The sequence below is a fragment of the Ochotona curzoniae genome, unplaced genomic scaffold, assembly GCF_017591425.1.
Source record: "Ochotona curzoniae isolate NIBS_2020 unplaced genomic scaffold, NIBS_Ocur_1.0 scaffold_4701, whole genome shotgun sequence".
Classification (NCBI taxonomy): domain Eukaryota; kingdom Metazoa; phylum Chordata; class Mammalia; order Lagomorpha; family Ochotonidae; genus Ochotona; species Ochotona curzoniae.
The window spans coordinates 73,648,917-73,664,057 of record NW_024467122.1 but is presented as its reverse complement, the minus strand read 5'-3'; the positions used below and the strand labels follow the sequence as shown (position 1 = coordinate 73,664,057).

The 15,141-nt window shown below is 40.6% G+C and overlaps 1 protein-coding gene across 3 annotated transcripts in view; it reads right to left on the bottom strand.

Annotated features, from left to right (window-relative positions):
• Positions 1–15,141, bottom strand: part of LOC121148471 (Fanconi anemia group I protein-like) — a 57,817-nt gene that overhangs the window by 16,684 nt on the left and 25,992 nt on the right. For 2 of the 3 annotated variants that reach the window (XM_040968537.1, XM_040968536.1), the window contains exons 14-23: positions 13,515–13,645; positions 13,014–13,084; positions 10,835–10,949; positions 9,748–9,870; positions 4,590–4,658; positions 3,287–3,388; positions 2,204–2,374; positions 2,004–2,125; positions 1,395–1,559; positions 425–604 (exon numbers count right to left, since the gene is read on the bottom strand). In XM_040968537.1, coding sequence (XP_040824471.1) covers positions 425–604; positions 1,395–1,559; positions 2,004–2,125; positions 2,204–2,374; positions 3,287–3,388; positions 4,590–4,658; positions 9,748–9,870; positions 10,835–10,949; positions 13,014–13,084; positions 13,515–13,645 — 1,249 coding nt within the window. The remainder of the gene's footprint in view (positions 1–424; positions 605–1,394; positions 1,560–2,003; positions 2,126–2,203; positions 2,375–3,286; positions 3,389–4,589; positions 4,659–9,747; positions 9,871–10,834; positions 10,950–13,013; positions 13,085–13,514; positions 13,646–15,141) is intronic. The other variant, XM_040968538.1, reaches the window with a different exon arrangement.

Genomic DNA, 15,141 nt, shown 5'->3' with positions numbered 1-15,141 from the left:
ACTAGGCTACAAAACCGAGTTGGCCCCTTATTCTACTTTCTTAATGAAGATGCTTAAATGGGAGCTTGAGATTTAGAATCAACTACTATACATTTCTTGTACTTTTACATACAAAGTTATAATTTTTAAATTTCTGATTATAATAATTAAGGAGTTGTCCACTTCCTACTTTGATTCTGTTTTGCTTGAAGCACTTTAAATCTGTTATCAGCTACATTCAGTTAGAACTGTGTCTACTTAATGAATCATTGCAATACCCTGCATTATAATGTAACAATTCCCATTTGACTAAGTGCACATCAAAAGAGGACTAGCTGGTACACATCACTAACTTTTAAGGCATGGCTAATCTGATACTGTCTTTATGCTCGCTCCTGAGAATACATGGCAGGTAGCACAGTTTCTGAGGATGGGAGTGTCTTACCGTGTTATGTCACAGAGGTTCTGGAAGATCTTGTCTGGGTTGTGGCCATCAGGGCCACTCACATGCCCTGTTTCCTTTAGCTGCTGCAACTTCTGCAGAGCTACGCTCACGGCATAGCGCATAAACTCTGTACTGGCCCTGAGGACAGACAGGCTTTCTTCATGGCTTGGGGTATTATCCCTAGAAGACACAAAAATTCCCGCTGGTCTTGGGATCTGAGATGAGGCTTTCTAAGGGATCCTTCATAACAGCAGCGTCCACGAAGCTCTGAATGGCACCTTCTGCACACTCTGCCCTTTTAGAATCATCCTTTCAGTGTTACTTGACTTAACCCCCTGCCCAGACCCTTTACCTGGATAAAATTTAACTGCCAATTTAGTATTTTTATTTTTTTTTAAAGATGTATTCATTTTAACAGCAGAACTACAGAGAGAATGGGAGAGACTCTGAGGTCTTTTATCCACTGGTTCACTTCCCAAATGGCTACAAGGCCAGGCCAATGTCAGGAACTCCATCTGGGTTTCCCACATGAGTGGCAGCGGTCCAAGCACTGTCTTCTTCCCATTAGCAGGGAACCGAATGGAAAGTGGAACAGCTGGGACTTGAACAAGTGCCCTCATGAGCACTGAAGGCAGTGGCTTTATCTGCCACACAACACTAGTCACCCTCCTTTGGTTTTACAAAAACGTTTTCCCCCCTTTTGTTACTGTGTTGAAGCTACTTCAGCAGATTTTCCTGTTGAAATTCTTCCATATCTTTCTGCTCATTAGTCTACAGTTTCTGATGTTTCCTTTAATAATCTAAGGTAAATCTTTACACTACCTAACCAGGACTGTTTACCTTTCATTCCTATAATTTCAAATTATAACTTTGTAACTTTGTACTGTAAGAACTGTGTATCTGAACTAGAGGATCTAGGCAGGCATTCTTCACTCAGTTGTCACCTTTAAGTACTGAAGAGGAACCTTACCTGAAAAGAGCAGTGAGAAGATCTGACACAAATTTCATGGACAATAAACTATCATTCGTTTTGTGGGCCATTTTAGTTCTGCCTTTACCAGCTTTTTCACTGAGGATATCAGCCAGTTTCTTGTAACACATAAATAAGCTCAGAACATCCTCAAACTTATTCTTACTGTGAAAAAGGAAAGAGTGCATCAATGACAAGCATCAGAACACTGGGGCTCACTTTTACTAACTGTAATGAAAATCAGAATTCTTTAAGAAATGTTAGATGTAACATTAAAAGTTAGGGGACCTACCGTAACACAGTATTCCCAAATCACTGGCTTATTTTTTGGCTTCTCCATCATTTACACCAAATTTTATTAATTAAAGTTTCTCTATTAGAACAAGAGTTCTTTAATTCAACATTTGGGGAATTTTGATTAAATGGAAGCCTGCTAGAAGGACAACATTCACAAATCTGACTGGCTTGTGCACAGTACTTCCTGACACAGATATCTATGCATCAATGCATAGGGCCATAGCCTGTGGTCTGTTGAGTGTCAGCACACTGCAATAAGATGAATAAAATGAGAGTATTCATTAAGTATCAAGTGGAGAAATGACATCTTACCTGAAGTTACTTATGGAGAAATTATATTCTATTAGAACCTCACAAACTCCCATCACAAGAGATGCACAGATATTATTTTTGATGCCAGTATCATTGTTCTGAGAAAAATCTGCCGATTTATCCTAAATGACATGAGATAAAAATGAATAAGCTACGAAAAACCTCCATTTATTCAATGTAACTGAGGATTTAGTAATTACCAGTTCAAAGTCTTCTAGCTCACTTTTAATCATTCTATTAGTAATAGATTCCAACATATCATCTAAATCTTGGTAGAATCCTTCTTCTTCCTCCTCATCTCCCTGCTGTGTGGGCATCACTCTGCTCTTATACCAGGCCAAACAATGCTGAATGTAACACAGCAGATGATCCTGTAGGAGAAAACAAGTAAATTAAATGCTTGAACAGTGAAGCTGTTCAAAATCAGCAAACAACGCCTATCCATAAGCCCAAAGAGAGTTACTTAATTGCATCACAAATTAAACCTAAATGAAGTGTAAAACTGGAAAAAACCCAGTGAAGTACTGAACTAACAGAAGCACTTCTTCTCTCTGAACCTTTCCCAAAGCAAATGCACCATCACATGTGATCTCCGATATAAATACTCCTTGTAGCCAGCCTGTGAAGTGAAATGCTCTCTACAGTTCCTTGGAATCCCAAAACCTATTCTATGTGCTGTGACAGCGAATCCTTGGGAGACAAATGCAGCTTCTTGGACTGCAGCTGAGGACATCTCAATTCACACGAGGACATCTCAATTCACACAAGATGCACAAGTGAAAGCAGGATGTGACTAATAAAACCAGTCTAGACTTTTTCCTACTATGAGTTGTAAGCCATTTGGTATGGGGAGCTCATTTTCTCCTCTCTTCCCTGTGTTGCTGAGGCTAGAAGGATGAGAAAGAACACATGAAACCTGCATTTCAGCGAGGGTCAATTCCAAATCAGCCTAAGTCACAGCCTTCTTCCTGACTAATTAAGCAGAAATTCTGGGTATATGTGCTCCATGGTGACAGCCCCTCTTGTTCTAATGCATATGTATTTACTGTACATACTCAGAAACCTCTACCATTGCTCCTTCAGGAAAGCATGCCTTGATAAAGTGCAGTGCTATCATGGAGATACCTTTCTTGCAGATGGGTCAGAAAGAAGCAGAGAAGATGTAACAGTAAAACTTCATTAGAAGAACTAGGAGGAGTTTCATGGGAGAACGAGCTCCTGTTGAACATCAAGTCCATCATCAAAACAGCAAAAACGAGTGCTACATAAGGAGCGAGTCTCACCAATGGTTCTTGCAGACAGATTTGATCTCCTTGGGTCAGAATGCAAGCTTCTAACTTCAGAGGAGGAAGCAGATCAGGTTTTGGCTCATAAAACTGTTTTAACTGTGTATAACAAGGGGGAAAAAGTCATAATTCATGAATACTTCCTGTTTTCTAAATGGTCAAAGCTATGATGCCTTCTGTCTAATTCTCAGACTTTCCCAAGAGCAATGTGGTAAATGTAGTAAGTACTGCTGTGGCTCCCAATAGCCTCTGCCCTTACTACAGGCACATTAATAATGATGATAACCTTTCCTCTTCCACTGCTATCCTATTCTCTTGTACAAATTCCTAAACTTGCAAAGGCAACCAACATTTTCAATATAGCTCGGAGCCTAATATAGGCTGCATCCTCACCTATTACCAATTCTGATTTTTAAAAAATCCACAGCCTGGTTCCTTCAGCAGCATGTGGGCATGTGAGCGTGTGCACACACAAGTTCTGGTGGTTGTACTCACCTGGTCAGTTCTGTCCCAGGCCCCATGATATAAACAAATCCATGAATGCTGCAATTCAGCCCATCCCTGCTGCCCACACTTGGCCCTCATGCACACCAATGGGAACTGCAGCTTAGTTAGGCTGCTCCACTTCTGATCCAGCTCCCTGCTTATGACCTGGGAAAGCAGCAGAGGAGGACATGAGGCTTTGACCAATGCGGAGACTCGGAGGAATCTCCTGGCTCCAAACTTTGGACCACCCAGCTCTGGCAGTTGCAGCTATGTGGAGAATGAACTAGTGGGTGAAGATGTCTGTCCCTCTCCCTGTAGCTCCGACTGTGCAAGAAAAATAAGCTACCTTAAGAGAAAAAAGAAAAGAAAAGAAAATCCTTCTGGGAGCTTGGATTGTAGCTCAGGATGCTAAGCAGCCGACTAAAATGCCAGCATAACATAGGAGCACTGGTTCGAGTGAGTCCTGGCTGGCCCACTTCTGATTAAGCCTCTGCCAATGCGCCTGGGAAAGCAGCAAAGGAAGGGCCTGTTGAGCCACGTGAAGAGTGAACCACCAGAGGGAAGATATTTTTCTGTCTCTCTCCCTCTCTCTGGGTAACTCTCCCTTTCAAGTAAGTAAAACAAAATATCTTCTGATGTCAGATACAGACTGTTTTGTGACAATGTATCAGGTAGAAAAGTGGAGACCAACAACCCAGAGCAGCCTGATATATCCCAGTATGTTCACTGCATACCAATGTACTAGTTGGGAATTATTTTATATTGAAAGATCTGGAAGGCATCGACTGCCTCTCAATGTCTCGTTCTACTTTACCTGTGAGAGCAGAGTCTGCATGATTGAACTAGCCAGCTTTGAATTCCTTCGAAGAACATCATAGAATCCCTAAAGGGAAACAAAAATAAAGAAATAAACTCTAACAGAGAAAATTACAAAATTTGGACATTCATAACTTTAACATAGTATCTTTTTTACCTCAATTTCAGTTAGATAAAAAAGGATATCACATTTGCTACAGCAAAACACAACTGGAAAAGTTCAGACTCTGCCTAAGCTAAACAGAGATCTCATATCACTTAGAGCCAGATTAACCAACAAAAACTGTCACAATTTTTTTAAAAGAATTATGTATTTTTATTGGAAAGTCAGACACACAGACAGAAGGAGAGACAGAGACGAAGATCTCCTGACTGCTGATTGACTCAAGTGGCTACGGCAGATGGAGCTGAACCAATCTAAAGCCAGAAGCCAGAACCCTCTTCTGGGTCTCCCATGCGGCTGCACAGTCCCAAGGCTTTGGGCCGTCCTCGACTGCTTTCCCAGGCCACAAGCAGGGAGCTGGATGGGAAGCAAGGCCACCAGATGAGAATCGGTGCCCATATGGGATCCCAGTGCATGCAAGGCGAGGACATTAGCCACTAGGCTACTGTGCCAGGTCCACTCATCACAACTGTTAAGCAGAGGACCACTTTCTGTGGAGTACTTTGTCCCTTTCCATGCAGGGATGTTCTAGGCTTCTACCCTTTCCTCTCACATTAGCAGTATTCCCTTTTAGGTCATTCTTCCCACTTTGTACTCCCAAATTGCTGCAAGGCCCTAAACACTCTACTTTGAATGATCACAATTATTTTTCTCTATTCAAAATTTCTCAGTCTTAGTTTAAAACTGCTCAGATCAACATCGTGAAGAGAATTTCCCTTTCAGAAAATGGAAAACAAGTTATGTACTTCACCTGTAGGAAGAACTAAATGAGAACTGACAGGAAAAACGTCTAAAGAAACAAAAGATTAGCTTTAATGGGTACTGAAATGTATTATACTTGTATAATGACAATAAAAAAATAAGCTGTCTTGTCACAAGAACTTTATTTGTAGGAGAAACAAGCACAGTATATTAAAAGGTAGTGCTGGAATTGGTTAAAGTTAGATGTTTACATGACATCAAACCACAAATTATAACTAAACATAAACGAAATCATAGAAGTAGGGGCTAGTATTTTTGAGTACTGGACAAAGCCATTGCCTGGCATCCCATATGAGTGCTGGCTGGTGCCCAGGTTGCCCCACTTCTGATGCAGCTCCCTGCTTTTGGCCTGGGAAAGCAGCACAGGATGGCCCAAGTGCCGGCGGCACCCACCTAGATCAGCGTGCAGCGCCAGGCTTTGGCCCAGTGCTGACTGTTTTAGTTATCTCAGAGTCAACCAGAGGATGAAAGAGCTGTCTCCCGCTCTTCCTGTAACCCTGCCTTTTAGACAAATAAATCTTAACAAACAAAAAATATAAGGGGATATTTCTAAAATAGTAGCAGAAAATGGATTCTCTATATACAAAAATAACAAGATACTTTAAAAGAAAAAAAATGCACTGAAAAATAAAAAATCATTTATGTCTAAAAGGATCATAACTTTTATATTTATTTGTTGATTTATTTATTTTTTATTTAGCTGGATGGGAAGCAGGGCCTGCCGGGATTGATACTGGTGCCCATACGGGATCCTGGTGCATTAAAGGTGAGAACTTTAGCTACTAGGCCACTGTGCTGGGCCCAGTGGCCAGCTTTTAAGGGCCAGCTTTGCATAATGGCCTTAACGGAGATGGGCAGGTTTAGACTTCCTGTGTTAACTCTTATGTAAGTCATCTAAACAAAGTGAAACAAAAAGATTATTTTGAAATGAGTCAGTAGACCTAAACCTGTTGAGATATTGGTATTTTATTTGTATTTAGTTTGTAAAAAATAAATATACAAGCATTTCAGAATTATTATCCTTGATGCCCGGAGCTGTGGCCTAGTGGCTGAAGTCCTCGCCTTGAATGTGCCAGGATCCCATATGGACGCCGGTTCTAATCCCGGCAGCTCCACTTCCCATCCAGCTCCCTGCTTGTGGCCTGGGAAAGCAGTTGAGGACGGCCCAACGCATTGGGACCTGCACCCGTGTGGGAGACCTGGAAGAAGTTCCTGGCTCCTGGCTTCAGATCGGCACAGCACTGACCATTGCAGTCACTTGGGAGGTGTCAACAGATGGAAGATAATCCTCTCTGTCTCTCCTCCTCTATGTATATCTTACTCCCCCTCCCCCCCAAAAAGCTGGTGGTTGGAAATTTGGATTATAAGCAGACCCCTAAATAAATAATTTCCCTAAAAGATCAAGGTGGCTTGCTGTGCAAACATACAGAGTGGTTTAACAGAATACACGGATATTTCCCTTCCTTGGGAGCATGGAATCTTGGCATATACTTTATAACTAGCCCCAGTAAAACACTTACCACCAAGCTTCTAACAAGTTTCCCTGCTAGACAACACTTAGCAAGTGTTATCACAAATTCCATTTCCAAAGAACTCTTGAAAGCAAGTACCTGCTTTCCTTCAGACCGTACATTGAGGATTTTGTTTTGTAACCTTTAAATACAGTATAGCTTAGGGCCTGGTGCAGTCGCCTAGTAGCTGAAGTCCTCGCCTTGAACGTGCTGGGATCCCATATGGGGATTGGTTCTAATCTGGCGGTCCCACTTCCCATCCAGCTCCCTGTTTGTGGCCTGGGAAAGCAGTCGAGGACGGCTCAAAGCCTTGGGACTGTGCAGCCTCATCAGAGACCTAAGAAGCTCCTGGATTCCTGCTTCGGACTGGCTCAGCTCTAGCCATTGTGGCTGCTTACGGAGAGAATCAGTGGTTGGATGGATCTTGCCGTCTCTCATTCTGTCTCTGTAAATCACTTTCTAATTTAAAAAAAAAAAAAAACCTTTAAAAAAATTGTAGTACAGTTAAGTCATGAGTTTTGCGAGTCCTTCTAATTAAATGTTTAATCCATGAGTAATCTTGGGGACCCTGAATATAAAGCTTAATTGTTTTAGTCCCTATTGTTCAAAGGACAATATTTTGTCCTATTGCAACAATTAATGACCGTTCTCAAAACTCCACTGATCAACCTACGTCATTTCAACTCGTTTGATTTTTCCAAGTCCTTTACATTCCATATAAATTTTAGGATCAATTTTCTAATTTTTACAAAAAAGCCTTCTGGGTTTCAGCTAGGCTTACACTGAATCTATGGATCTATTTGAAATTTAAAATATTTATACTGTGTACCCCAACCTGCAAACATGACATATCTCCTCATTTACTTAGTTTTTAACTTCTCCAAGAGCATTCCGAGGTTTTCGGTGTACCCACTCCTACATATACTTTATCAAGGTTAGCCTTAAGTATTTTACTTTTTACCTATTTCACATATGTGTTTCTAATTTCTCAATACCAGTATATAGAATTATAATTGGTTTTTGCATGATTGTTGACATCATGCCCCATAACTGTGTTAACCCACTTTTTTGGTAGTCTCTTGATACAGTCTAGAGTATTAAGACTCAAGACACCTTGACGTCTTCCTTTAAATCTGTGTGTCCTGGGGTTGGCACAATGGGTCCACCGGCTAATGCTTTCCCTGCAAGTGCCAGCATCCTGTATGGGTGCTAGCTCCTGTCCCAGCTGTTCCACAGCTTTTGGGCCCTGCACTCCTGTGAGAAATCCGGAAGAAGCTCCTGAATCCTAATCAGCTCAGCTCTGACCATTACAGTTCATTTGGAAAATGAACCAATGGGAAAAGATATTTAGATATTTCTCCCTCTCTCTCCTTTTCTATTTATGTTTTCCTTTCCGACAACAGCAAATAAATATTGGGCCCGGCACGATATGTGAGTGGTTGAATCCTTGCTTAACAAGCATTGGATCCCATATGGGGATTGGTTCCTCTCCCAGCTTCTCCACTGCCCATTTAACTCCCTGCTTACAGCCAGGGAAAGCAGGGCGAAAAGGCCCAAAGCCTTAGGACCCTGCACCCACATGCAAGACACAAGAAGCTCCTGACTGCTGGTTTCGAATCAGCTCAGCTCTGGTCACTGTGGTCAACTGAGGAGTAAACCAACAAATGGAAGATCTTCCTCTCTATATTTCTTCCTCTATGTAAATCTGTCTTTCCAATAAAAATGAAGAAATAAATAAAAATCCATAAATCTCTAACAACAGCAATAAGTCTGTGTTTTCTTCTTGCCTTATGCTCTGGATAGGATCTCTGCTAGAACAGAGAGACACTGAGAAAAACTATCTTTGTTCCTGGGAACAAAGGAAAAGCCATTCTTGCACTATTTACAGCAGATGTAGAGATAGCAGCAATCTGTCAGGTAAGCAAGTTCCCGTAGCTTCCTATGATGTTTCTGGGAGATGCTAACACAAAAGAGAAACTGAACAATCCTTCGTGATTATGAACTAAATGCTCGTCAAGAGACCTTAAAATGTTCTAACCGTTGATATGGCAGCATAGTCAAACATTCAAACAACTCAGTGAAAAATTGTAGGCAACAGAAAAAAATTCCAAAACAGTGAAGTCACTGCAATTCCAAAATGTACTCTGACATTAATATCATCTTGTCAAAGAACAGTTAATGCAAACTGATTGACATACACCAATGACATGTATATACAACTTCTGATTGTAATTTGTAAAGTTACTATATATAAGTGGTGAGTGATAATAACATTAAATTTTGTTTTTCACAATCTGTATATTCTACAATCAGCCTAAAAGTCCAGTGCCTGTTACAGGCTGAGAACAACTCTTTGCTCCTGATAGTGCTATCCAAAGATATCAAATCAAATTATCATCAACTGTTCCCTGGAGAAACATCTCTAACACTCTTCACATCTTCTACGAAACATATTCAGAAGTATATGCCAGGCTTTGTCTTAAATGAAAAGATGAACAGTACATTTTAAAATTTCAAAATAAAATGTCTAAGGGATATCAGCTATTATTTACAATTTCTACAATTTTTGATTTAAACAGTTTGACTCAATATCATGATCTACTAGTCCTAACTACTTCAAACAACGGTTATTACTTATTGTATTGTTACAATCAGAGAAAAAAACACGATCATAAACAGGTATATTAATTGGAAATGACTACACTGTTTAGCTTACTTACTTCATAAAGCATGAGTCGGACATCAGCCTGCTGGCCAAGGCATCTCCTCAAACTATCTATAATCTCAAGGCAAAATGTTTCATTGGCAACAGAATTATAACGACTGTGAACATCCACAGAAACCTGAAAAACAAAACAGAGGCCAGTTTGTAACTAACTTACAGAAGTAGCTTCCATTAAAGAATAAAACGAGCCTCCATTTTGGGCAAAAAACCCAAAAGTTCAGATTCAGCTTTCTCCGTATGTTAAAGCCAAGAACTCAGGCCAATATTATAATCATCACCGTGCAGTGGTACGCTTCCTCTTGTCTGGGATAGAGTATTTAGTACCATCAATCACCTCGCCGATCCCTAAGGTTTCCTTGATGCTGTCAGCTGCGTAGGAAGGCACACCGATGACTTCATTCCACTACACATGACTTTACCGGAAAGGTCTACTACTTCCTTAAACAGCTTCTCCAACAGCTAAAAGGAGCTAAGCCCAATTCTATAGGCAGTCTTCTGTTTAGGAACAGAAATTACAAAGGATTGACAGTGCTTGATTTATGTAATAAAATTAGCAATTTTGGATCAAGAATTCTGCTCTACTTCCAATCTATCTCCCTGCTAACTGTCTGGGAAGGCAGCAAATGGTCCAAATGCTTAGTCCCCTGCCTCCCACAAGGGAAACTGGCTGAAGCTCAGTGCTGTCCAACAGAAATACAACAGGAACCAATATAAATTACACATGTAACTTAAAACTTTCTAGTAGTCACAATTAAGCAACAAAACAGGTGAAGACAATTCTAATACTGTAATACTCAACACATCCTGAATCTTATCTCAACATGCAACAAATATCACAAATTAATAAGGTATTTTATACTTTTTAACTTCACAATGAATCAAGATCTGGTCTGACTTTTACACATGCAACACAACTCAATTTGAACTAGTAACTTTTCAGTAGGAACACTGAAGCTAGTAGCTGATTGTGGACAGCACAGTCTGGACCACACAGTACTGTTTCAGGATTATTATCTGTAAAGGAACATGTGCATCACTGCTTCATCAACACTCTCACTCCAGGTCAGCATGAAGATTCTTACCTGACTGGCACCGATGGCCTGACTGCACTGGGAGGATGACAAGCTGCCTAAAACCTTAAAGTTCTTCAGGAGCAGCAAAAACCCAGCAACTGCAGATTTTCGGGCATCAAGCTGGCTACCTCAGGAATACACAGAGACGTTATCAAATGGTACTAATTTCAAAACAATATACCAAAAAAAGAAGTTATTTCTACCCTAAAGAAATATGTACAGAATGAAGAATAAAACTTTGAACTTATATGCTCAAGTAGGACACCAGAAGTTCAAGGGAAGTAGCAGTACATGAATTCTGCTGAAGTTTATCACCCCACTTAACCTTATGATTCTGTACGTAGTTTCTTCTATCCAGTTTTCAAATCTGTCTGAGCTATGAGATTCAGTTCTGAGAGGCTGTACAGCAATGAAGGGTAAAGGAAAGACCTGCTTTTGGTTGTATCCAAAGGAGAGCTTCACTTCATGTGTTTCATCTCCACACAGTGATATATTCACTGGCTGAGTTCAATGATTAACTCATGTCACAGACCCTACAACATACAATCTTGGACCCCGTGTGATGGCTCAATGGCTAAATCCTTGCCTTGCAAAAGCCAGGATTCCATATGTGTGCCAGTTTGTGTCCCAGCCACTCCACTTCCCATCCAGCTCCTTGCTTGTGGCCTGGGAAAGCCGTTGAGGACATCCCAAAGCCTTGCGACCCTACACTCGTGTGGGAGCCCCAGAAGAAGCTCCTGGCTTCTACCTTTGGATCAGCTAAACTCCAGTTATTGCTGCTACTGGAGAGTGTTGGGGGGAGGGTGGACCAGCGGATGGAAGATCATTCTGTCTCTCCTCTCAGAAATGTGATTTGCCTTTCTAATAAAAACACATAAATCTTTAAAAATAAATACAATCTTGGTCTATTAGCTATGCCTTTCAGTGAGGAGTAACAAAAAGCAGGGAATTTGGGGTCTGTATTACAGCATGATACTAGCCACCTGCAATGACATAATCTCGTATGAGTACTGGTTTCAGTCCTTCTGCTCCACTTCTGACCAAATTCCCTGCTAATGCACCTGGGAAAGCAATGGAAGATGGTCCAAGTACATGGACCCCCGCATCCATGTGGGGCAGCATCTGGCTCCTGGCTTCCACCTGGCCTGACCAGCTCTAGCCAATGCGGCCACTTGGGAGTGAACCAGCAGATGGAAGATTCTTTCTGTTGCCACGCTTTTCAAATACATAAAATCTTTAAAACCAAAAAAAAATTTGTAATTCTAGGTGTCAACATAGAGCTAGCTACTTCCTAGCTGCTCTTCCGGCCACCCATGCAGGTATCATAGCATGTTTAGGATATGATATTACTCTCTTTAACTTATATACAACTAACAAAGAAAAAGAAGTCAGGGGCCCCAATTTTAAAAGTAACTCGGGTCCCTTGACAATTGATCAGGGCTATTAGTCATTAGACTACCATTTTGATGTTCAATAAAATTAGATGGCCAAGTGTAATCTAAACTGCGGTGATTTCCTTTCTGGAACTGTTCCCAGGTCAGGTTTCAAAGAAACCTGCTGCTGTAAGCTTATCCTGAAGATCATTCTAACAGTAGTATAGCAGAGAACTTGGGATCACAAACTCTGAGGTTGGATTAGCTCCACCATCAACTACGTTCTGAAAGTCACTTACATTCTTACTCTAAAACAGGAACTGTAGTAATTTGCACCTTAAGGATTACTCTTAAATGTAAATGAAAAGAAGTACATAGAGCCCTTAACACAACACTTAATTTAATGAAAGTTCTCTGCTGGGTTAGGGAGCTGCAGGATCATAGGCGGTACTGGGAGACAGCAGTGGCAACTTTTTTTTTTTTTTTAAATATTTATTTAGCTCTATTGGAAAAGCAGAGAGGAGGAGAACAGAAAGAAAAATCACCTGTCCTTTGATTCATTCTCCAACTGGCCGCAACACAGGGAGCTGAGCCAAAGCCAGGAGCCAGGAGCTTTTTCTGGGTCTCCCACATAGGCCATCCTCTACTACTTTCCCAGGCCAAAAGCAGGGAGCTGCATAGGAACTATAACAGCCGGGAAACAAAGCATTGCCCATATAAAATCCCAGGGAATCCAAGGCAAGGAATTAATCTAGGAGACTACCACAAGAGGTCCAGTGGTCACTTCCAATCCCAACATTAGAAGGCATACATACCTGGCAAACATAGCTTTCCGCAGGACAATTATCAAGGAGTCTCTCATTGACATGCTAAGTTTAAGAAGCGGCTGAAAGAGAAAGAATCAGTACATAAAGAAGTTTACCTACTAACCTTGGTGTAAACAAGTCTACTTAGTAACTGTAGCTCATTTCTACTCACTGTTACCATTTGCTTACATAAAGAACTATGTTTCAATATTCACCATACTCAATAATGACAACAGTATACTTTTGAACATTAAAGTGAAACTGCTTAAATGCCTTCCTAAATCTTACTTCACTAACTTGAAAACAAGTCAAAGAAAACACAGTACTATGAAAACACAGCAAACACAGAAAACCGTTTGGCTCAGTGTTTCTGCCCTTTTAACACAAAACTGCGACGTTTCAGACTTCATGGGTCAGGATCTCATAGACACGCGTCTATAAAGACATCAGACTTCCAGCAGACATCTAAGCTTTAGTTTGGACAAGAGAATTAGGGCCTGGAATGCTTACCTGCACTGCCTTGAGTAGACCCTGTACTGTCTGAAGGGGCAGAAAAGACAAAAAGTCAAAAGTTTCCGTGACTTTTGAAGAACAACTCCGAAGAACTAAAGGTGCATATGTGATGATATCTGAGAGCAGATCTGAAAAAAAAAAAGGCCTAAAATAACTAAAGACATTTAAAATAAAAGGAAGATGAATATGGAAAATAAAGCACAGAATATTTTGATTCCTTTCTGAAAGATATCAGGTACACCACAATTGAAACTTTTACTGTTTTTCTCCAGTCACTATAACCAGGCCACTGCTAGCTTTTTTTCTGGTGATAGAATATCACAGAAATTAAACTATCTGAAACAAAACGAGAAGCCCACCATACTGCCTAGGGAAGCAGTATAATCTCTACATCCCACACTAAAACCTGTCATTCATAAATTTTTAATATTTGCCAGTATATTAGCAGGGTCCTCGCAGGTCTACAAATATCATAAAACATGATGCCCTTTCCCTTGAAGAGTAATAGCTGGAAGAAAAACATATTTAAAGAACTAAATATGTAACCAGCACAGTAATATCAAACATCTAAGAACTGTAAGCATAGTTTATGGTCTACCATGTGGTAAAGAAGGAGCTGAAACAGAAGTTCAAAGTAGAAAGAGTTAGCTATGAGTTGCAAAAGGAAGTGAGAAGGAATTCTACACTAGTTTCTGAAAGGCAGAACATATATAAATGTGTGCAAACAGCAAGAAAAGTTTAGTATAAAGGGAACATTGTGAGTAAATGTATACGGAACATAAGTAAACATATGCTAAAGGGACAGTGGAGAAATTAGTGGAGTTGAGGTGAAGGATACAGAAAAGAAAATAACGCAAGCTAATGTTTCAAAGTCAGTCTGGATCAAACAGCCAGGGACATGAAGGGCCAAGAGAAAGAGCACAATCCGTTATTATTAAAGAATATACGAGCGAAAGAACACAGGACTCTGTGAGGAGCCGGGGAGGGAGGAAAGTGCGATGTCTTCTTGGAACTGTACCTTTGGAGTGTATAGAATCCATTCTATTAATGTTAATAAAAAAAAAAAATCACTTAAAGACCAAAAAAAAAAAAAAAAGAAGGAATGGAGCTGCAGCAGCAGAGACACGAACTGGCGCCCATATAGGATGCTGGTGGCACAGGAGGCAGTTTCACTGGCTATGCCACAATGCCATCACCTACTGTTACACTGTTTTTAATGAAAAACACAGTGACTCATCACTATAAATAGCTATTGTAAAGTTTACCACTAATTAAAATAATACAACTATATTTGTCCTACTATATGCAAAATATATCTTTGAGTTTAAAAAATACCCGTAGGCATGTCGGGGAGCTGTTAAAGCTTGATGCCTGGGACATGCATATCCCACAGGAGAGACTGTTTGGAGAAGCAGTTCCTCTGCTTCTGATCCAGCTCCCTGCTGATGCACATCCTGAGACACTATGCCATTAGCCCAAGTGCTGGGGTACCTGCTACCCACATGAGAGACAAGCTGAGTTCCTGGTTCTCCGTTCTGCAGGCATTTAGGGAGTTAATAAGATGATAGGAGCTGTCTTCCAAGTGAGTGGATAAGTGAGTAATTTTTAAAAGGATTTATTTCCA